At 34.7% G+C, this 22,564-nt stretch overlaps 1 protein-coding gene across 4 annotated transcripts in view; it reads left to right on the top strand.

The window, feature by feature from the left end:
- RYR2 (ryanodine receptor 2) overlaps positions 1 to 22,564 on the top strand; it is a 383,162-nt gene that overhangs the window by 256,119 nt on the left and 104,479 nt on the right. For all 4 annotated transcript variants that reach the window (XM_058834705.1, XM_058834704.1, XM_058834703.1 and 1 more), the window contains 15 exons: positions 1,344 to 1,617; positions 4,261 to 4,375; positions 4,951 to 5,083; positions 6,220 to 6,323; positions 7,660 to 7,795; positions 8,473 to 8,659; positions 9,135 to 9,240; positions 10,431 to 10,551; positions 11,828 to 11,997; positions 13,674 to 13,894; positions 15,202 to 15,292; positions 17,817 to 17,957; positions 18,669 to 18,832; positions 20,815 to 20,893; positions 21,542 to 21,631. In XM_058834705.1, coding sequence (XP_058690688.1) covers positions 1,344 to 1,617; positions 4,261 to 4,375; positions 4,951 to 5,083; positions 6,220 to 6,323; positions 7,660 to 7,795; positions 8,473 to 8,659; positions 9,135 to 9,240; positions 10,431 to 10,551; positions 11,828 to 11,997; positions 13,674 to 13,894; positions 15,202 to 15,292; positions 17,817 to 17,957; positions 18,669 to 18,832; positions 20,815 to 20,893; positions 21,542 to 21,631 — 2,132 coding nt within the window. The remainder of the gene's footprint in view (positions 1 to 1,343; positions 1,618 to 4,260; positions 4,376 to 4,950; positions 5,084 to 6,219; positions 6,324 to 7,659; positions 7,796 to 8,472; positions 8,660 to 9,134; positions 9,241 to 10,430; positions 10,552 to 11,827; positions 11,998 to 13,673; positions 13,895 to 15,201; positions 15,293 to 17,816; positions 17,958 to 18,668; positions 18,833 to 20,814; positions 20,894 to 21,541; positions 21,632 to 22,564) is intronic.

The following is a 22,564-nucleotide window of genomic DNA, read 5'->3' as shown; positions in this document are numbered from 1 at the left end:
GAATCACTGCCAGTGGCATCCTAGTTCTGCAGTCGGTGCTAACAGACCATTTAAATTTCATTTATCTTTTTATTTTCCAGTGCTGCTTTTATTTTTATCTTTTTTTCCCCCTTTTTTTTCTGGTACATAGTGCTTTCAAATGTCCCTATTTTTCATCTGATAATTAGAGATTAGGCCCATGCAGAATCTGGTGATGAATCTTCTCTTCCTTCTTTCCATGTAGTAAGCATAAAAGCTCTATAAAATATGATTCTCTCTTTCTCATATTAGTAGAGAGACTATTATGCTAAACAAACAGAATCGCAGTTACCAAAACAGGAACAAAGTGATTGCCTATTCCTGGGATTCTTCATTAAGAAGAAAAAACCGAACGAATCAGCCCGCCCAAAAAACCTACCTTCTACCTTGTGTCCCTTCTTGTTATTATTTCAGTCCTTCTGAAATATCAGCCCAGACATAATTTTTCCTTATTTAGAAGTGTTTTTATTCTTAAAAAAATGCTATACCCTGTGTCAAAGAAAACATCTATACTACAGTGCCTGGACAGTAACAATGAAATACATTACTACTATTCTTTTTTGTCCTTTCCCTGTATTAGCACAAATTCTCTTCTTTGTTAAACATTCTATTTTCTGTATACTCCTGTTTCTTCAGAATCTTTCTGTAAGTCCTTTTCTTTTTGTTTGTTAGTTTGAATTAACCTGGAATTAACTGCAATTACAAAGGTTTTATATATCAACATATCTTCCCCAAACATACATATATCCCAAATAATAAAGATTATCAGTGACACTACCAGATACACGTTCCTTGCTTCATTAGACACTGAACTGAGAATATATAAATGATGATTTCCCATTTGTTTAATATTAATGTCTTTATTTCTATTGAAGGGCCTTTGGCGGAGGAATAAGTTAAATTATTTTGTTGTGTATATTATAAAACTTGGAGTGGACACAGAGGTTAGACATGTAAATAAATAATACATCATTTACATATGTTACCAGTATAATTTTTCAGCCTTAGGTCATAATAGGCTAAAAAAACCCTCAGACCTATGTTCACAGAAAGATATTGAACCCAATATACAAATATAAATCTGGCAACTTTGTGGGCATCCTGTATGTTTTTGTATTTAATTTTAATTTTTAGTATAGGCCTTTGGTTTTGAGATATTTCTGCTTCTCTCATTCGACTTTATTTTTCTTTGATAGACTGCTCAAGAAATACCAAGAAAAAGATGCTTCTTAGGAATTTAATTCATTCCAATTCACATTGCATAGCAGGTTCTGAGGGACTGAGCAATTAATGGTAATTCTGTGATTTATTTATTTTCTTCACAGCTACTCTCCAGCAGTTGATTTCGGACACGATGGTGCGTTGGGCCCAGGAGTCAGTGATAGAAGACCCGGAGTTAGTGAGGGCCATGTTTGTGCTGCTGCATCGCCAGTATGATGGTATTGGTGGCCTGGTTCGAGCTCTGCCGAAGACCTACACCATAAATAGTGTATCTGTGGAAGACACCATCAATCTCCTGGCATCCCTCGGCCAAATCCGTTCCTTGCTTAGTGTCAGAATGGGGAAGGAAGAGGAGAAGCTTATGATTCGCGGATTAGGGTAAATAACTGGAGTGTAACTTCTCTTCATTTGCAGATTTCTTTTTTTTTTGTTATTTTCTGTATGGTTACGGCCAAGGTTGTACATGACGCTTGAATCTGTATATGGGTGTAAATGCAGATGCTGCTCTCAGTTATATAGTGTCCTCAGTGGTCAGATAAAGCCTTTGCAGCATTATAGGTATCATATGGGAGGAGAATCTGTTGGCATCTGTAAGACTTCGGAAAAAAAGCTGAAAAGATGTATTTAATATTTTATGATACCAGAAGCTATCTAATTACTACATTTTAAATAGTATGGCTGTGAAGAATTCTGTCAGGAATGCTATCCATTTTTTATGAATGCAGTGACTATTGGCTCTTGGCACATATGAGTTCCCGCAGCAGTCAGCTAATGGAGTTGTGCCTACCCATGTCTGTACATAGACCATCCTTTTTATTAAATGTAGATGAGCTAGGAAGTAGGTCACACACTGTTATTCTTCCTAATTTTATGATTAATGACAGTGAAGTATATTCTAATAAACAGGTAAATTGGAGGAAACAGTAAAGCAAATATGATAGTCTTTAGTAGGTAAGAGGTTGTTTGAGTTTTTTTCTCATGTTTTTCAAAGAGATGTCTTTCGATAGTAAGCATCAGCTGTGATCTATTTAAAATCTCCAGTCAGCAAGAGCAAAGAGAGCCAAAGACAGCTAATGTAAAGAATGCAAGCAGAAGCAAAGCATTTGTTGTGCAATATATTTTTTTTTTTTTTTTGATCTTACTGGAAACCTCAAATAACCAAACAATGTCTGTACATAATTTGGTATTGCCATTATAAATAATGCCTACTTCTTAGGTTACCAGTAGGTCTCCTCAATGTATCGTGGTTGTTGAAGTCTTTGGCATACTGATGGTAAGGCTTTGGCAAAAGTCAGGGTCTGGCATCTGTCAAGAGACACAAAGTACTGGCCTTTCTGTATCTACCTTTTTATACAAATTGAAAATGTTTCATTTCACTTCAGTTTATCAATTCTAAAATGAGTGACTGATTACTAGATTTGGTTTTCATGTCATGTTCTGTGTTTAGTTCTTACACATTTTTTTCCTCAACATTTTCTATTGTGAATTAAGAGCCAAGATTTTCTGAATCTATGTAATGTTAATGGTTGCTTTGCTGATACATAAAAATCTGATGTATATTAAACCAGTGTTCTCACTCTCTCTTCCTATCACCTTTCTTGGTAGCCTCTATAAAGTCTTATGTAGCTTGTAAGCTCCCTGGCTCTGCTATTTGTACCTTTTATAGGCTAACTTGAACTCAAACACCTATTCAGAAATGCAATTTTTTTTTTTTTTGCTGTGACTGGTATTCCATTCTTTCAGCTGAGAAATGGAGATGTTACTTATTGCTGCTTTAAAACTCAGCTTCCTCAGAAATGCTGTTAAGATTTTTTCCCCTATGTGTGACATTTTATAATCCAGTTCACTGTTAAACAGAACACTGGAAGTGGATATAATTTGCAAAGTAGGACAATGTTGCTGGCCAGCCCTTGAGGTGACATTTTAACTTTCTGTACTGCTTTCTGTAAAAGAAGATTGCTGCAGGTAAACAGGAGTTTAGAATGTCTTGGAAGATTGATACCATTGAGGTCTTTTTCCAAGCTTGAAGCTTTAGTGCAGAAAGGAGATGAGACAGCTTTTGGAGGCATCATCACTGATACAAAATTCGGTTTTAGGTTTTGGGAAAAAAATTACTGGGAGTCAAAAACTCAGTTTCAAATAGTCTTCTTTGCATCTCATCTTTTAAAAGGCTGAATTTTCCTTGCCTGAGTGAATGAGTTTTAGGTCAGAAAAAAAACCAACAAGACTGTTTGATATGTACAGTGAAATTTGAACAGTTGCCAACCGTATTTTTTCTAGTGACCTGCTAATCCTTTTCTCCCATGACCTAATTGCTTTCACAGTTATTTATGGGTTGTATTTGATTTCAAGACTAATTATAGTTTTTAGAAATTTAATTACTCTTTAAACTAGACATTTTTATTGGATATGCCATGTCAAATAAAATATTTGACATATAAAACATTATGATCTTAAAGTCTGATTTTAAATATGAAAATCTGTTCTGATGAAATATGTAGAAGAGAAGAGTTCTGCTGAACAGTAACTCATGAATATTTGTGCAGCTTCTTGTTTTGACACTTAGAAGATAGCTGGATACCTCTTTCCTCTAGAATTCTTTATTGCTTTCAATTGCAGATAGAAAATGTCTCAACATTTTATTAATCTAAAAAGGATTTTGTGTCAAAAAATATTGCATAGTTCAATTTAAAATTTAAAATAATATAGCAGTTTTGATGATGCTCTTGTCAGAACATAGTTTTAGATCTGATTTCGAATTAAAATAGAAGAGTCTTCTACTCCAGCGTAATCAACGGGTAATTAGCACACTAACTATATTACTGGAAAACAAAGGTCACATTCTTCCACAATGTGCATAGGCAAATAGACAGGAGAGACTGAAACTCAATGGGAAAAGTCCCTGGGGTGTTTTTTTATTTCATGAGGTGGTGAAGAATTGCACAGTAAATCCGCTTTGCAAATAACATAATAGGTAAATTACTGGTCTATAACATTTTCTTTATTTTTGTTATTTTGTAGTGACATTATGAATAATAAAGTATTTTACCAACATCCAAATCTCATGAGAGCTTTAGGCATGCATGAAACTGTCATGGAAGTGATGGTGAATGTGCTTGGTGGAGGAGAATCCAAGGTAAGGAAATTCACTGTTAGAAGGCAGAGAGTTTAAGGTAGAGCTGTTTCAAGCTTTTTCCCATAAGGTGATGAGCTGTCACTGGAGGTGCTGAGATCATAACCTCTTAAACATAATAGTTGAGTAAGTTTTTTAGAAGAATCTGTCCTTTTATTTCAGATTAAGGTATCACTAGCATTGTAATTTCAGATGCTTTAAAGAGAAAACTGTAGCACTTTCTATACTTACTATGTTTTAAAGGGGAGATCTTTTTATTAACTAATTAAAAAATAACTCAGTATTATTCTATGAAACTGAGTATACACCATCTTTCACGTTTGAATCTAGAATCTGTGGGTCATCCCAGCTTTAGATTTTAAAGCTTATACCTTGATCTTTGAAGCTTAAGGTGATACTAACTACCTGAGAAAGTCCTGTTGATTCCAGTGAGAAGCCTAAGCAGTTAATTTCCCTGAGGGGCAATGAGTATGACACCTACATATTAGTATGCTAAAAGGCTTTATATAAATGATCCTTTGCATGTTGTATGTCTGTATTACAGTTTGAACTTCAGTCTGTTTTTATTTGCTTCTTAGGAAATCACTTTCCCAAAGATGGTGGCAAACTGCTGTCGTTTTCTCTGTTATTTTTGCCGCATCAGCAGGCAGAACCAAAAAGCTATGTTTGATCATCTTAGCTATTTATTGGAAAACAGCAGTGTTGGCCTTGGTAAGTATTAAAATAAATTTTAAAACTTCCTGCTGATTTATATATGAAACCACCTGTGTTTTTCTTCATCCATCTGTTTACTCAGTATGCATTGAAGTTTCCCCTATTTCCAGTGCAAACTATCTTCATTAATTGTATTGCTAACTCTAAACGGCTCCTCTGACAATAGCATTAAGTTGAACTAATTTAGTACACTTTGTTGTATATGCCTGAACATTCAGAGAGGAACAGTTGCTAATTTTGAGGAACAGAATATATTCCTGTTTTTACTAAGAGAATCATTAATAAGTTTTGGCAGCATTTCATTAAGGCTTACCTCTCACTGCTCAAGCTTGCACCCCAAACTTTTTCTGTGTACTGGTCAGTATACAGCTATGGCAGTGGGAGAAGCACAAAACTCATTTGTTTGATTAGATGCATGATTAGATGCCCAGAAATGAACCTTGAAACTTTCTTAACATGTTTGCTTTCCTTTTCTTGCCTGAAGTGTTGTAGTGGAAATACATTTATCCTTATTTAATTTAGTACTTCAAATTGACAATATATAAGTATTTAGGAATCATCATGGTAATTTTTTGAATGATCACAAATGTATTAATGTAAAGGCATAGAACAGAAGTGAAAAATCAAAATCTTTTTGAAGAGGAAGAGCCCAAATCAAATACCTTTGGAGTGCCAAAATGAAAACCTTAGGTTTTTCTAATGCTATATTTACCACCATTTTTAAAAGAAATACTAAACTTCCAATTTTATATTTTAAAGTGTAAAGATATTTTCTATTTCAATGGATTTGATGGCATGTCTATGTGTTAGACATAAAATCATTACTGCATTTTCCTCAAAACAGAGTTGTGTCATTAGGAAAAAGAGAATGTGATCTTAAAACAAAGTATATGATGAGAAGAGGAATGTGTAAGACAAGATGCTTTTAGCTTGAACATTCATATTGTATTTTCATTTCAAATCAGTGTTAAATTTCATGCAAGTGCATGATGACTTATTATAAACTGAGATGTATAAATTATATATTTATAATCATGTGCTAACTAATGACTAAACATTGCATCTTATTAAAAAAAAGTTAATGCATTTCCTATGAATTTGTTGGGGTTTTTTAACTTATGTTATTTTAACAGCCTCTCCTTCTATGCGAGGATCAACTCCTTTAGATGTTGCCGCAGCATCTGTAATGGATAACAATGAACTTGCTCTGGCTTTAAGGGAGCCTGATCTGGAGAAGGTTAGTAGCTTCTTCATCAAGCGTTTTTTTCCCCTGTGGAGAGGAGAAGATACCGCTTTCTTGGAGTAAGCAAAATCCAAGATTATAGGGAAATTTCTGGTACTTTTCAGGGGAAGACTGAGAATTTGGTTGGTTGTTCTTACTGCTGGTGGTCTGAGTGCTGATTACACACACAGTTGAAGCCAAAATTAATTGCTTCATGGGCAGCTCTTAATTTTGCAGTAGTGGATTCCATATCCAACAAAACTTCATTGCTAAAATCATTCTTTGTTATTTTTTTGAATGGTGACATGCAGTGGTGAAATAAGACAATAGGGATTACTAGGAGCTTTGTGACAACTTGTTACAATATATGACAAATTTTCATGGAGATATCTGTCTGTATTTGTTGTATTTTCCCCTAACATTTAAACCTGTTTCAGAAAAGTTGAAGGCATTCGGATTACTTACAGGAAAGAATAAAACACTGAAGAGGACCTGTGAAAATTGTGTAATAAGTGTAAATTGCTGCTGCAAGGAGAATAGAATAGTATTTACCCTGTCAGTGGTTAAAAAAAGCAGGTTAATGGAAAGACAGATTCAAGGTAGACATTAAAAGCTCTTTTTTAAGAAAAGACAGAGAAATTGTCATATCCAATTTCTTTTTGAAGACCTCAAATTCTGGAGATGATATAATCTTCATAGGAAAACATCTGTCAGGAGTAATAAAAGTGCAGATGTTCCTTTCCTGGAATAGGAAGGACATTTTCAATCTTGCCATTCTTACAAGTGCTCAGCAAGAAGCAGCTGTCCAAACTGGCTGAAGACTGTGCTTACAATTCTTACAGTTCAGAAAAGAAAGGGCCAACTGAAAAGGTTTGCTACTGAGTCTATAGTCCTGAATGACAGGGAGTGTTACTTCTGTGTGTTTTAATAAGGAAGGAAAAAAAAAATGGCAAGTGAACATGAATGGTCAAAATAAGAGTAATCCTTTTATTCTTTATAAAAGAAAATACATGTTTTTGGTTGTGGATGGTGTGTGGTTTGGGAATATTGCAAAATTGACTAATTTGTAATGCTCAGAGTTGCAAGAGAAATGAGAGCTAGCAAAGCATACTTCTAGAGAAATGATGGAATTGAAATAAGCAGGTCTTACAGTTCATGGCAGGAGCAGGAAAAGACTGGAAAAGTGAACTAAGAAATAGAGTAGTCTTCTGATTTGCCCAAAGCATGATAAGGTTTTGTCAGGGATAAGAGATTGCGCATACCATATCCTGATGATATATGAGAATGCTTCCTTTTGAATCTTCACTTCTTTTTCACAATTAATATCTTTTTCATCTTACTTTGCCTTTAGGTGGTTCGCTACTTGGCTGGATGTGGGTTGCAGAGTTGTCCTTTGTTGATTTGTAAAGGCTACCCGGACATTGGATGGAATCCAGTTGAAGGAGAACGATATCTGGATTTTCTCCGTTTTGCTGTTTTTTGCAATGGTAGAGTACAAGCCTAAACATTTTATATCTTCCTTCAATATCCAAATAAGTTTGTAAATTGAAATAGTAATAAAAGCCAACTTGGTAAGCTACTGTGAATTAAAAGAACCTTCATAAAGAGTAGAATTATTTAAAACACTCATGAACTTACATGAATTTTGAAAAGAGCATCTATTTCCTGTGACTCTGTGCCCCATTTTTTTTATCCAGCTTTGTTTTTTGAAATGCCCATGTCTCCTTTGGAAGTAGAGCAGAGAGTCCTAAATCTTGTTGTGATAAATTCATGGTAGATACAGGGCCAAACCGCTATCTTTTTATGAAGGTTTAGATAGTCCAGTTTTAGTGGGTGTTCAAGCAGCTTTACTGGTCCCCTCATTAACCCTTGCACTTGACTCAATCTACTAAAATTCAGTAGTTTCAGTGATGTTTTAAGCATCCTTTACTACATAGTTAATGCCTGGGCTCTAATTAATTTTGAATTAAAACATTTTTTTCTTTTTCATTTCATTGCAGTAATAGAGTAGTATGTGTGTTTATGTAACTCTGTTATGATATTTAAACTGTTACGTAATAAGAAGTGTCTATGCATTCTGCTCTTTTGTGTACTTTTCTTCTGATTATATTTCAGAACTCTTTTTGATATGATTTTGTATCTTGATATTTGTTCTGTGTGGTAGGAGAAAGTGTGGAGGAGAATGCTAATGTTGTAGTCAGACTACTTATTCGCCGACCTGAATGTTTTGGTCCTGCTCTAAGAGGAGAAGGAGGCAATGGGTTGCTTGCTGCCATGGAGGAGGCAATACAAATATCAGAAGATCGAACAAGAGATGGGCCTTCCCCAAGTAATGGATCTAGTAAAACCCTGTAGGTGCAGTAGAATTGCTTACATTGCCTTAATATTTCTTTCTTTGTTTTGTATTCTTAGATGTGAAATTACTTTAACACGTGAATTATCAGTTTGTTCTTTCATGGATGCTGTGTCAGAAAAAGATTTATCTTTGGATTAAACAGTGCTTCCTCTGCACTATTAATTTAAGTTACTCTCTCTAAACATTGACATCTTTAGAATTCTGTATGTTCTTTTTCATTCCATTAAGAGTCACTGATCCAAAATGATACAGGTAAATGGTACCAGTGGTTACAATGGAGATGTTGCTACAATCTTTTAGGGACAAAATACATTCTGTCTAATTCTGCTTTAAGTCCATTTGTTAATAGAAACCACCCTCTGTAAGATGTTTCACCTATGAGCAGATTTTCTTTATTGATTATTGTTAAAAATGTGTTTTGTTTTGTTTTGTTTTTAATCATATTTGTTGTAACATCTAACTAATTACAGTGAAATAGAAGAACAAGAAGATGACACTATTCATATGGGAAATGCAATCATGACCTTTTATGCTGCCTTGATTGATCTCTTAGGACGTTGTGCCCCTGAAATGCATGTAAGTTTTACATCTTCATACAAAGGAAGGTAAAGGCACAGTTGTTATCCTGATCACTGGTTTGCTGTTCATTTTTTTCTCAGTATCATGTTATCAGGTATTAAAGCATTGGTAAAGCTACATAGTATCTTAGTGGGCATAATGGCTTGTTCTACTGATTGGCAAGGGGGAAAATGATACTCAGAAGCTGCTTTTTATAAATAAATTATTCCCTTTTTCTGGTTGTTGTTTGTTTGTTTTCGGTATTTTTTTTGTTTTTTGACTGTCCATTGTGACAAAAAAATTCCTCAAATGTCCCTGTTTGCTGGGGTGTTGTAGAGTGATATATTTTTTATAAACAAGGGTTTTATTCTTCATATTTTTATTTTGAACAGGTTTTTTAAGTTGCATGTAAAAATGTAAATATTATAGGGCATTCTTTTAAATGTAGGGATAAGCATTATACTTGGACATAAACATCAATATCTCAAAATTTATTCAGACTGACAAACCTTCTCAAAGGAATGATGCCACTTTTTCAGGCAGTAGATACAAAGAATTATAAATACTATAAAAACTTTACCTCTTATTTTGTAAGAGATTGAAATTATTCAAAAATATTTGTTGTTTATGATTCAGTATTATTATTCTTCAGGTATTTAGTTATACATAGTTTCTCATTTCACCCTGAAATGTGCCCTAATTAGTATAGATCAGTATCAAATTTGTGCAGGAATTGGTAACTTGAGAGAGGAGAGATATATATAGTTAATAAGGTCAGTGTATGAAGACCTCTTTCACTTGAATAAAAAATTGTATTGTTTTCTCCTTGTCTTGCTGCCTTTTTTAAAAAAACAAAACAATTGAGATACTTGAAAGTGTTATTTGACCAGGACAAAAACCCTAATTTTTTTTTCTTCTGAAAATCTGCTTTTGTTTTCCTCCCCACCCTTCCCACCATATGCTGCTACATTTGAAAGCTTTGCTTACCAGCTTTACCTAATTTCGCTTTAGAAAATGAACTTAGTTTTATTTAATAAGCAAACTTGTAGATTTTTAGAGTTCGTACATTTGCATCCCAACTACAGCAAATTGATGTAGATTGCATGAAATTTACATAGTTAATTACAGTGTAATTTTGGGAGCAGTTATTCTTTTGTAGAGAAGATAAAAAGAAGATCTTGCTAAATTTTTATTTGTCTTTTTATTAGCTAATCCATGCTGGGAAAGGGGAAGCCATTAGAATCAGATCAATTCTACGGTCTTTGATTCCACTTGAAGATTTGGTGGGAGTAATCAGTATTGCTTTCCACATGCCAACCATAGCAAAAGGTAAGATTCTTCTACATTTTTTCTCCCATCCTATTATGATTTGTAATTTATTGACATATCGACACTCGTACTTCTTTCAGCCTTTAAAAAAATTTTATAGAAATTCAACTATTTATTATGTGAATTAAAAGACAAATTATGTGTATCTCATACGTGTTTCAAAAATCTTTCTGCATGCTGTAGTCAACAATTCTGTGTACCCCTAAATCACTGATATAAATCCTGTTAAATTGAATTATGAATTTCTATTACAACTTTAAAAAGAAATTTTAAAATGCATGCTTTCTGGTTTTAGAGCTATTTTAAAATACTGCAGTCTCATTTCTCAATAACATAATCCTTAGCTTTTGCTGTTCTAACCCTATAAATTGCTTCTAGCAGATCTTACTAAGACACTAGTTGTTTTCCAGCAACTGTGGTGAAGAGATAAGAGTGACATACATAGGCAGATGTGTTTCTTTGTTTTTCCTGCCTATATAAAATTGACTGCAATAGTAGGAACTACATGAGCACCTATATAAAAGGGAAAGACAGGGATTACCTCTGTTTTTTTGTTTGTCTGGAGAGAAAACATTATAAATGCAACCTGGATTGTTTACACACTCACAACACAAGATTTTCCAATAGGTTGCAGTGGAAGAGATAAAAAGATCAATCAGTCTATTTTACTATTACTTCTTTATGTTCCAAACAGGGATAGACCTCTAGGTGAGATCTCAGTAGCACTAAAGCTCATAGATACAGAAGTACTTGTTTACTTTCCAAAATGAAATTAGCAAAATTTAAAAATATTTCAATGAATTCCTTTCAGACAATTTGAAAGTTTCGAGATAGACAGGACTTGTTAGCACATTCTTAATTCTTTGTTATACATTAAAGATATGCTTACCAATGCTGATCCTGATTTCCAGGATCTCTGATGTAGTGTTCTTGTAATTTTTACTTTCCATCTGCTTCTACTGAGAACTAGATAGTGATGTGGGTTAATTACTATGTTTTAGGTACTTAGCATTTTGAATATCAGCTGTTAAGAATCCCTTAATATACAAAGAATGAACAGAAAAGTGTGCAGGGACTTGAGAGGTCTCTGGATAGAATTTGTCTTATGCATTCATTTTAATTTAACTGCAAATATGTTTCCTTTGTGTAACAAAAATGTGAGGAAGATGCCTAGCTGTTAACAGAGACTCAAAAGCTCTGACAAGTAGCAGCATGACTGCCTAGTCTGCTGATGAAGGAGGATCCTTGTCACTGAAGTCTTATTTCTTCCTTTTAGATGGTACTGTGGTGGAACCTGACATGTCTGCGGGGTTTTGCCCAGATCACAAGGCAGCCATGGTTTTGTTCCTTGACAGGGTCTATGGAATTGAGGACCAGGATTTTCTTCTACACCTTCTTGAAGTTGGCTTTCTGCCAGACCTTCGTGCTGCTGCCTCATTAGATACGGTAAGGGTTTCAGTCTGTTTTTACTTTGGTTCTTTTACCTGATTGAACACGACAGAATTTTTCATCCCTTGAAACAAGCATTTTTTATGTCTTCACATCTTCTGTGTTTCTCAAATGCTGCCTGAACTGCATGTTGCTTCTGAGATTTGATAATACTTGAAAGATGTATCATTCAGTGTAATGCTCACTTTTTAAGAACTTGCACTTATACCCTTATTTGTAAAAGTTGCAATGCCCTTCCCCAGGAGACTCTCTGAGCTTCTTGCTATGGAATCAAAATCAGATGAGCAGCCAATGAAGCAGCTGGGAAGAAGTGACTGGGAGCCTCTTTCCAGAGATAGACAGAAAGTGTTAATCTCTGATCTCTGTGCATTTGTTAGGGACACCTACACTGCTATTTAGCAAATGACTACATTTCTATTTTAGTTTCTCCTCAATGTTGCTGCGTTTTTTTATTTTGTTTTTTTTTTTTTTTTTTGCCTGTGGGTCTTATTTCCATTTATTTTCTTTTAGCTGTCTTGGTCCAGAAAGCTTAGATTTAGAGAGCTATTACAAGGGCTAAGACATTAAATTTGGTTTTCCTATTTGACCTTTTATGAAAATATTTTTTCTGAAAATAATGATGTTGTTAGTTAGGATCATAGAATTATACTGTTGTTAAGGTCAGAAAAGACCTCTAAGATTATCAAGTCCGTCTGTCAACCCAGCACTACCATCATGTTCACCATTAAACCATATCCTCAAGTGCCACTTTTAGAAATATAATTTTTTTTTTAACACTTCCAAAATTATGACTCCACTTCTTACCTGGGAAATCTGTTCCAATGCTTGAAAACCCTTTATGTGAAGAATTTTTTCCTGACACCTTATCTAAATCTCCCCTTGTGCAACTTGTGGCCCTTTCCTTCTGTTCTGTCTCATTACTTGGGAGAAGAGACTGACACATCACTTCTTTGAGGCAGTTTTGGAGAGTGATAAGGTCTCCTCTGAGCCTCCTTTTCTCCAAGCTAAACAGCCCCAGCTCCCTCAACTGCTTCTCATAGGGCTTGTGCTCCAGACTCTTCACCAGCTCTGATACCCATCCCTGGACACATTCCAGCACCTTGATGTCCTTCTTGCAGAGAGGGCCCCAAAACTGGAGATTGGAGGTGAAGCCTCCCCAGTGCTGAGTACAGAGGGATGATCGCTGTCCCGCTGGCCCCACTATGGCTGAGCAAACTAGGATGCCATCAGTCCTCTTGGCTACCTGGGCACAAGTTTGTTTAGCTGTCAGCCAATACCCCCGGGTCCTTTTCTGCCAGATATTTAAGAAAGAGCAGGTGAGGATTTTTAAATCACATGGAAATTGGCCTTGCTCATAGCAAAGAGATACTGACTTGTATTACCTGATTTTGGAGGCTTCTGTGTAGGAACTGTGACATTCTTCAATATCATCTTGAAAATGGTTTTTTTTCTGAATGGCCACATCATCCATTAAAAACAAAACAAAAGCTATATATATGTGACTTAAAAAGCAGCAGCAGAACGTAGGCATTTAGCTCCAGTAGGTATCATATGCTCATTTCTATGATTTGGAAATTTTCCCCTTTATAACTACAGAACAAAAACAACTATTTCTTTTCATTTGTAACCACACTGATGAGACAAGTCTAATTTCTGTCCCATTTAATTTATAGGCTGCTTTAAGTGCTACAGATATGGCTTTGGCTCTGAATCGATACCTTTGCACAGCGGTCTTGCCTCTCTTGACCAGATGTGCTCCTCTATTTGCTGGCACGGAGCACCATGCTTCCCTCATCGATTCCTTATTACACACTGTGTACAGACTCTCAAAGGGATGCTCTCTTACCAAAGCTCAGCGAGATTCTATTGAAGAGTGTTTGCTGTCTATCTGTGGGTAAGAAAATACTCCTGACTGTACAGGAATGCTAAGTGATAAAGTAATCAGTGATATTTATAATAAAGGAATACAGAACTATGCCACCAGTAACATAATTAAGGTTTTTTTTTCCTGTCAGATGAGTGTGATAGTTTTTAAGATACTGTATTCAATTTGCAGCTTTATTAATCACCAGTCATTCCTCAATTCTCATTCATTCAGTCCTCGATTATCCTGCCATCACCAAATATTTTAAATTAAAACCTTGGTAATTAACGAATAGGATGCAAAAAGACAAAGCTCTGGAATTGTGTAGTTATACATACACTGAATTGGCATTTAAATAATTTTATCTGTGCAGATTTGTGGTTGATATACAGCAAGTTATCTAATTCTATGTAGAGGTTTATTTATGGTGTGTTCCATTTGAAATCTTAATTGAAGACTTGTATTGATATGTCTTTTTACTGAACAGTTTTGGGAGGGTCAAAACCAGTTGGTTATTTATTATCCAATTCTGCATAAATCCACGGGCTCCATTATGAGAATCTAACTAGGCAAATACAAATTCAAGTTCCAGTTACATTAGAACTATTAACACATAGGCTTTCGGTTCATCAGTGGATTTGGTTTGATTTTTTTTTAGTATATCACCATGACTTTTTTTTGCATAGTGTGGAAATGGGGTCAGAAATGACAGACATTTATACTGTAATACCATAAAAAATATATCACATTCATGGTGTTTGACATGACCATTTAATATATATACTGCATTGATAGGAACCAATAAACTGACCAGATTTTACTTTTTATCTGGAAAACTTCAATGTCCATGCCATTCTAAAATTCTATACATTCTATAAAATACAATAACAATTTCTTCTGTCCTTCCAGCTGTTGCCCACTGCTGTGTCTAGTTTAGCACATCTGAAGAGGTAGTCTTCATTAGTTTCTAAAATATTATAAGAGTCATTGAGATATATTACAAGAAATTAACATTATATCCTTTTCTCATGGGCATGGTGATCCTAATATACATTATCAAAATTCAGTATGTTTGTTCCCTGGTTTTCTTCTTCTGTAGATCAGATGTTTTCTTGGCTTCTTTGACATATTTGATTTGCAGCTTGTTCAGAATATTTTCTTTGGTATACCCTTGTTTGCTTTCTTCTGGCCCCCTAGTGCTATAAGCAGAATCTTATATTTTATGCATTTGGAGAATTTTAACAGCATTAAACTGATATGTTGCTTTAATGCATTTATCAATCATTTACATGAAACTGTGCTGGTACACCCTTTTGAAATGGTTTGTCTGCTTTTAGGCAGTTGCGGCCTTCCATGATGCAGCATTTGCTGAGGAGATTAGTATTTGATGTTCCTCTGTTAAATGAACATGCAAAGATGCCTCTCAAGGTAATAGTAAATATTAGTATTCAACAGCATCCTTTATAACAGAATACAACTCGAAATAGTTGCATGGAGAAAGAAGATTCTCTGTAATCTTTGCTATTTCTGCTCTGCAATAATCCAAGACCATAGTTTTTAAGGATAAATTATTGCTTTGGGAGAAGTTCAGTCTAATTTACAGCCATCCATGTGGAATTATGAAATCTGGGTCTTATGTTTGCTTCTCTTTTAATTATTTCCTGGTTTTTTTTCAGCCCATGTGAAAACAGAATAGAAAAAATTCCCCTTTGGGGAAGGGTGCAGAATCCAGTGCACAAAACATAACAATTTACAGTTTATATGTACCCTTACTTTTTGCCTCTGCATTGGTTTTCATTGCTCTTGGGAAAAAGGACTCTTTTTCTGTAGTTGGTGCCTGGAAATCTGTTAAGTAATAATATTTAGTAGTAAAGTTTCATTTTGTTCTCAGCTCACAAAAGTTCAGCTGTGTATTTTTATTCTGATTCCTAATACACAAGAAAAATGAGGGTTTTTTACTTCTGGAGCTGACGCATTCCTTAAAGATTCCTGATATCATCATCAGTGTTAACAGACATTTGGTTCCACACCTTCCCTACTGTTGTTTTTCAGCAACCTTTTTTAATGCTTTCCCACCACAGCTTTGAATTAGGTACATAATATTTTCTTATTTAATATATATTTTATGCTTTCAGAGCATGTCAGCACATCTAAAACTCTGATGTAAGAAGAGAAATTTAAATTGTTAATGTCAAAGCCAGGGCCTGCTGTTGAAGTCCTGCCAAGGACTTCATAATTTGGTAATGCTCCCCCAGAAATCCTCAATCAAACTAAAGATTCTGGAGCAGCCATTCTTCCATGTCTGTGTGAGAAAAAGAGTCGATAATTTAGTACAATGCCCTAAAGGGAGTATACTGCCCTTCTCTTACATTATGGCATTTTATGTGTTGCTAAAACCAAATAGTGACTTGGCACTTCCTGTGTGGCTGTAGTGCTTCGGAGTTTGTTTTTTGGGGCGGGGGGGCGGGGTTTGAAGAAACAAACCCAGGTCCTTGAAATCTGTTCATCTAAAAGAACAGATTTTGTGATACCAAGGGTGATGACTGCAGTGAGCTGCCCTTGTTGCTGAACTGAACAGTAAGGAAATAATAATTGGATCCTTTTGGCTAGTCAGGCTTTGCAGGAATACAGATGTGAAGAGAACCGTGGTGTTAGCATGGGCAAAGGATTTTGTCCATTGACAAAAGGCTAATAGAAGTCTCTGAGGAAATTGAACTCTTTATCTGAAGATAGACCTGTAATTTTTAAAAGGTTTCACTGACATTAAACTGATTTCCAGTGATTTAACAAGGGACTCATATCAGCTGTGTTTCTGATTTGAAAGTATTGTAGAAAGGTAGTGTACATTCCTAACGGGCTTGTGCTGGCAAGCCAGTTATAGTAATGTAAAGATGTAAGTTAATCAGGCATCTGAAAATGTAATTTTGAATGGGAAGAGAGGAGAACATTATGAAGGCAAATCAGAATACAGTGCTATCTGCTGTGAATACATTTGCTGGTTTCTGCGGTTAAAAATTGCCTCAGGTTTTAAGCAGCATGCAAATTCAAATCTGTGATGCTGTTCCTGTATTCCATATAGTTCAGACATTTTGGAATATAACTGCCTTGTTTTTATTTCCTCTTAAATAATATTCAGTGATTCATCAGGGATTTTATCTAAACTTACCTTTACTTTCTCAACTAGGTTTAAAAACATGTTGGTATATATTATTATCCACATGTAGTCCAAAACCAAACTTGTCTGGCTATTACATAATTGAATATAGTTTTAAAAATATCTTCAAATACATATTTGACTCTTAGATTCCATACTTCTGAGACTCCCGTGGTTCTACATAAATGATAAAACTTCTTTCTTTTTACATCATATATGCATCTAAGTTTTTCTCTGCATTTTTCTTTACTCATCCTTCAAACAGTAAATATATATTAAAAGATTATTTAAATATGAAGATATACAAATATACTACATGTATTGTTTTGGGATTTTTTTTCCTGATCCATTGAAAATGTAAAAGAACAGTGCAGTATTGAGATTATATTTTTGGCTATCAAAATCCCTGCTTCTACATATCAGACGTGGGTTGTTGTTTGGTTTTGTAAAGTCCTGTCTTTATTTATGCACATATACACATTTATGTTATAAATGTCTACATTTTTCCATCTTGAAGTTTGTTCAGACTGGAAAAAAGGGGGAGTAGTGTCAGCTCTCTATTGACTGTGACTTGCAGTATTTTCCAAAGAGCTTTACAAAATGGTATTGAAACAAAAATGAAAAAACTGCTCATTGTGGGTGTATATGCACCAGTGTTTAAAAAATACATATACAACACAGCTTATTAATAAAAGTATAGACATTTTTCTGGTAGCATCTGTGTAATGTTTGAGTTCCAGAATGGAAGAACCTCAATAATTATATTTCTATTTGCTTTCAAAATATGTTCTGTTTCAGTTGCTGACAAATCATTATGAAAGATGCTGGAAGTATTATTGTTTGCCAAGTGGATGGGGTAACTTTGGTGCTGCCTCAGAAGAAGAACTTCATTTATCCAGAAAGTTGTTCTGGGGTATTTTTGATGCTTTATCTCAAAAGGTAAGTACTTCTAGTATCCATCTATTACAGCAAAATCCTTACTGTGTAATCATTTTTCTTTAAACTGTAATTTTTACTCATATTAACACTGCATCCCGCACTTTGAAGGAAAGACATACAGGCTTTAGTAAATTTAAATCTTCCTCTTACAGCTTCTAATTTAATGTAGGTATAACATTTTTATCTCCTAATTAAAAAAATGGTAACACTGAAGCAATAATCTTGAGATGTATATGTACAGATGTGTACACTTCTCTGTGTTGTACTACCTCTGTTTTATTTTCAGCGCCCTTGAATCGATTCTGTGTTAAACAGAAGTTTAGTAATATGTCTTTGTATGTATTTATTGTTCATTCTATGACTATTTTTAACAAACCTGCTTAAAATTTCATGAGTTTAATTTCAAATCTAAGTGTTAAGGAATTCTGTGTGTATTCCACTGCTGTGCTGTCTTCCCAGCATCTGAAAAATGTTTAGTGTTGCTACCAATCAGGTCAACACTTTTCCCATTTACTTGAGCAAGATAGAGCTAGATTGCATCTAGCTTTCTGCTTTGGACAGTCAGTTTTCTTTATTTTCAGAACAAAAATTCAGTTTCACACTGAGTAAGAAAGCCATTCTCTGGCTGCTTGGTTTCATCTATAGCTGCATCAGTTTCACTGGTGATGTTGCAATTCACTACTCATTTTCTGTCCCCGGTGTGTTCCACAGAAGTACGAACAGGAACTGTTCAAACTGGCTTTGCCTTGTCTCAGTGCAGTTGCAGGAGCCTTACCTCCAGATTATATGGAATCAAATTATGTCAATATGATGGAAAAACAGTCTTCGATGGATTCAGATGGGAACTTTAATCCTCAGCCTGTTGATACCTCAAAGTAAGGAATTATTTTGTTGCACCTGGGGTTTTTTTGATCATGAATGTGTAAAAGAGGGGGGAGTCTGCTGTTCGGTGTGATATAGACTTAAAGCTTCTCTGCTGAATGCTTACTTTATAAATAAAAATGAGATCTTACCCTTTTTATTTATGTATTTATTTTAAATCTAGTAAAGCAATAACTAGCAAGTTACATCATTAATATCTTGGCCAATGGAGAATATTTTTAACGCATTTTCCCCCAGGAGATAGAGCTATCCAATTGTCTTTGTATGTCTGCTGCAAAAAACCAGCATCCTCTTAGGAGCTGAAAAAGTAAACAAGTCTACATCGTGCCTGTCATGATTAACATTTATCAAGACACTAATTCCAATTTGTGTGAATGACAGTGTACCTACAGAAAATTGTTTGATTGTGCCTTCATGTAATCTTTTTTACTATGAATAATGGCAATTACGCAGAATAATCTTCATTCTCTCTGGGCAGTCAGATTCTGGCCATGCTTTTTTAAGTATATTAGCTAGACAAAGAATGTATCTGAATGGAAATTTTCTGCCCTGATATTTGACTGTGGCAAGTGTGCCATTTCCCTTTGTAGAGAATAGTCTTATAGAAGCGTGGCTATGCACTATATCTTAAAAAATTCCTGTTGTAAAACGAGAAGCAGCAAATGTTGTAAAACATTTGCTTCACTTGCCCCTGTGACCTTTCTGCCTGTATTAACATTCAGCACACAGGATGCTGTCAGTAGATTGACACTTTCCCTTCAGCATGCTTTTACATGTGTGCACATCTAAATACAGCCGTAAAAGTCATATTCCAATCTGGAGCATAGAAAGGACATCAGTGACCATTTAAATTAATTTTTCTAAGGTGTAGTTAAAAATATGAAGATTTAACACAATTTCTTAAGAATATTATATTATTTAACTGAGTATTTATCTGGTCTCATTTCAGAAAATAATTGTAGACAGCTAGAATAGATTTGAAAAACTCAGAAAATGCTACTTAATATTACTGAGATTATATGTCACTTCATTGCTATGGGAGTCAATAGTTCTGTGATGTTACAAGACAAAGACAGAACTGCTGCTATCATTCTAACCTCCAAATTATCCTATATTCTTTTAACACAGAAATCAACCTTTGCTTACTAGTACTGGACCTATTTGTGTGAAGGGATAGATAATAGGATGTTAGTGTACTTGTAATTTTTTTTCATTTCTGAATTATTTGAAATATTATAATATTAATAGAGTTTTCCTCAAAATACAGTCTTTCAAACAATAAAAACAACCTGCTGACAGTGCTGGATGAATGTTTTCTGACCCTTGTGTATATATGTGAGGCTTTTACAAACTGTTGCTCTGACATAATTTGGTTTTACCTTTCTGCTTTTTCCACCTTGAGACTGAAAATCCATACTTCTGATTCACAGTAGATGGCACCCTAACACTACTTGTACTGAAATTCTTTATGTTAGGAGGGAAGATGTTATTTCATCAGTGATCAAAAGTAGTTACTCTCATTTGTAGCAATGCTGATGAAGTGAACAACTGATATTTGATATTTTTTGTTACTATAAAAATAGATAATGTTTCAAAACGGACTGTTAACACAGTTTATAATGCACATATTCAATAAGGTACTACCATATTTCTGAAACTATAAATTGTAGTTATGGCTTTATTACTAAGAAAATATGGGACAAAAACCACTAGTGCTTGATCTCATTACTTTTTCCCTGCACATGTTCCAAAGAAGTTAATTTCCTACAACAGCTGTGGTTGTCATTCAGTGCCCATGAAATAATTCAGGTTTCTTCCTTGATTTAACTGGGCCTTGGAGCAAACTGTATGTGAGAAGAGCAGCACAGAAAAGGGTCTGTGCATTGTTTATTATTTATTTTGAATTTTTTTTTTACAACAAAAGCATTCAGTTTTAGGCTGTGTGATATAATGCTGATTTTCTTTTAATTTTCAGCATTACAATCCCTGAGAAGCTAGAATATTTCATTAACAAATATGCAGAACATGCTCATGACAAATGGTCAATGGAAAAGGTAAAATCTACATTCCTCTTAAAGCAAAACCATATATTTTATTTGAGTCAATTTAATCTCTAAAATATTTTATTCTGTATGTTACTATTTTCCATAATGCTACAAGTTGGTATGTAGGTAAGATATAGACATACTATTTTCTTGAAATATATTTGGGGGAAATTTCTGTAAGTGCATATGAGTATTTCAAACTAGTGTTTAATCATTTCCTCATTTCTGTTACTGACTTTTGAGTAAATATACTGGCAAATTGTAGAACAGTTTTATGGACCTGAATTTTCTTTTTTTATTTTAACCAAATCAGCTCTTTAGCCTTTTTATTCCTTTGTGCATTTTGTTTGTCCAGTGTTAAAAAATAGTCCCTTGACTGCGGCACAGTAGTCTGCTTTATCAAAACCTTTGAAAGAAAAATGTAGTGATATGGCTGCTTTGGTAATGGTTACTTTGCAAAAAGATGACATGCTACATAATTCATATCTTAATTTGTAGATAATACAAACATTGGTTGAAAAAATGTTGAGAAAATAGTAGAAAGGAAACTTTAAGACAACAGCTCTGCAGAAGCATTATTCAGTTGATTTATACCAATAAAAAAGATTTTTCATAAATTTTTGCGTTTCCCCATTTTATCTTTATTGCTGTTTTCAGTTTGCCAATGGATGGACCTATGGTGAAACATTTTCTGAATCTGCAAAAGTGCAACCATTAATGAAACAATATAAGTTGCTGTCTGAAAAGGTAAGGGATTTGTTCATGCTTGATCCAGGTTTGCTGAAATATCACTGAAAATATTGTCTTGTCTTTTCATCATTTTAAGAAAAAAAATATTTGCACTATGTTAGCTTATAGATGCTAACTCTGAAATAGAGAGCACGGTGCCTGTGGAAATTGAAGGCCACATAGCTTTCTCAGTCTTGCCTGAGAAAGTGGCCTGGGAATTCATAAGGAGGAATTAAAACAATCCTCAGAGATAGAGAACAGCCTTGCAGGTGCTGTTTGTCTGTTCCTTGTTTTCTTGCAAGAGAAAGTCAAGGGGTGGTGAACACCACTGACCACTGATGGTGATGTATTAGTTTACTAACCAATAAGAGTTTCTTTTCTGTACTTTTCATGTATCAGTCTATAAAAAAGACCTGAGGTAATAAACCAGGGAGAAATGATCGACTCCCAAGAGAGTCTGTGTCATTCTTTTCGCCATTCCTAATAGAGCAACATTAGCTAATGTGTGGTTGTTGCCTTCTTCAAAATCCTGAAAATATATAGAAGGGTTTTATTGTATAATAGATAAATAAACAGGCCACTCAAACTTCTTCTCACATAGCTGAATCTACATGACATAATTTATGGTGAAACCAAAGTGTGGTATCACCACTCTGTTTCTTCAGTAGGGTCATACATGACTTATAAGCCTTCTTGCTTAGTGAAGACTTAGGTTCAGGCTTTGTCTGGTCTCCAGCAGAAAACCACAAAGATGATTAGACTTCTGGAGAACTTGATATAAATGAAGCAATGCTGAAGGAACTGGGTTTGTTCACCTTAAAGAAGAGAAAGTTGCTGGAGATAAGATCTCGGTTTCCTGGTTCCTAAGCATTATTTACAGAGAAGATGGATGTGTTCTCTTCACAGGGGTGCACAGTGACAGGAGAAGAGGCAATGGGTGTAAGCTTCTTT

The sequence above is a fragment of the Poecile atricapillus genome, chromosome 3, assembly GCF_030490865.1.
Source record: "Poecile atricapillus isolate bPoeAtr1 chromosome 3, bPoeAtr1.hap1, whole genome shotgun sequence".
NCBI classification, from domain to species: Eukaryota; Metazoa; Chordata; class Aves; order Passeriformes; family Paridae; genus Poecile; species Poecile atricapillus.
This window is presented reverse-complemented; position numbering and strand designations above follow the sequence as displayed.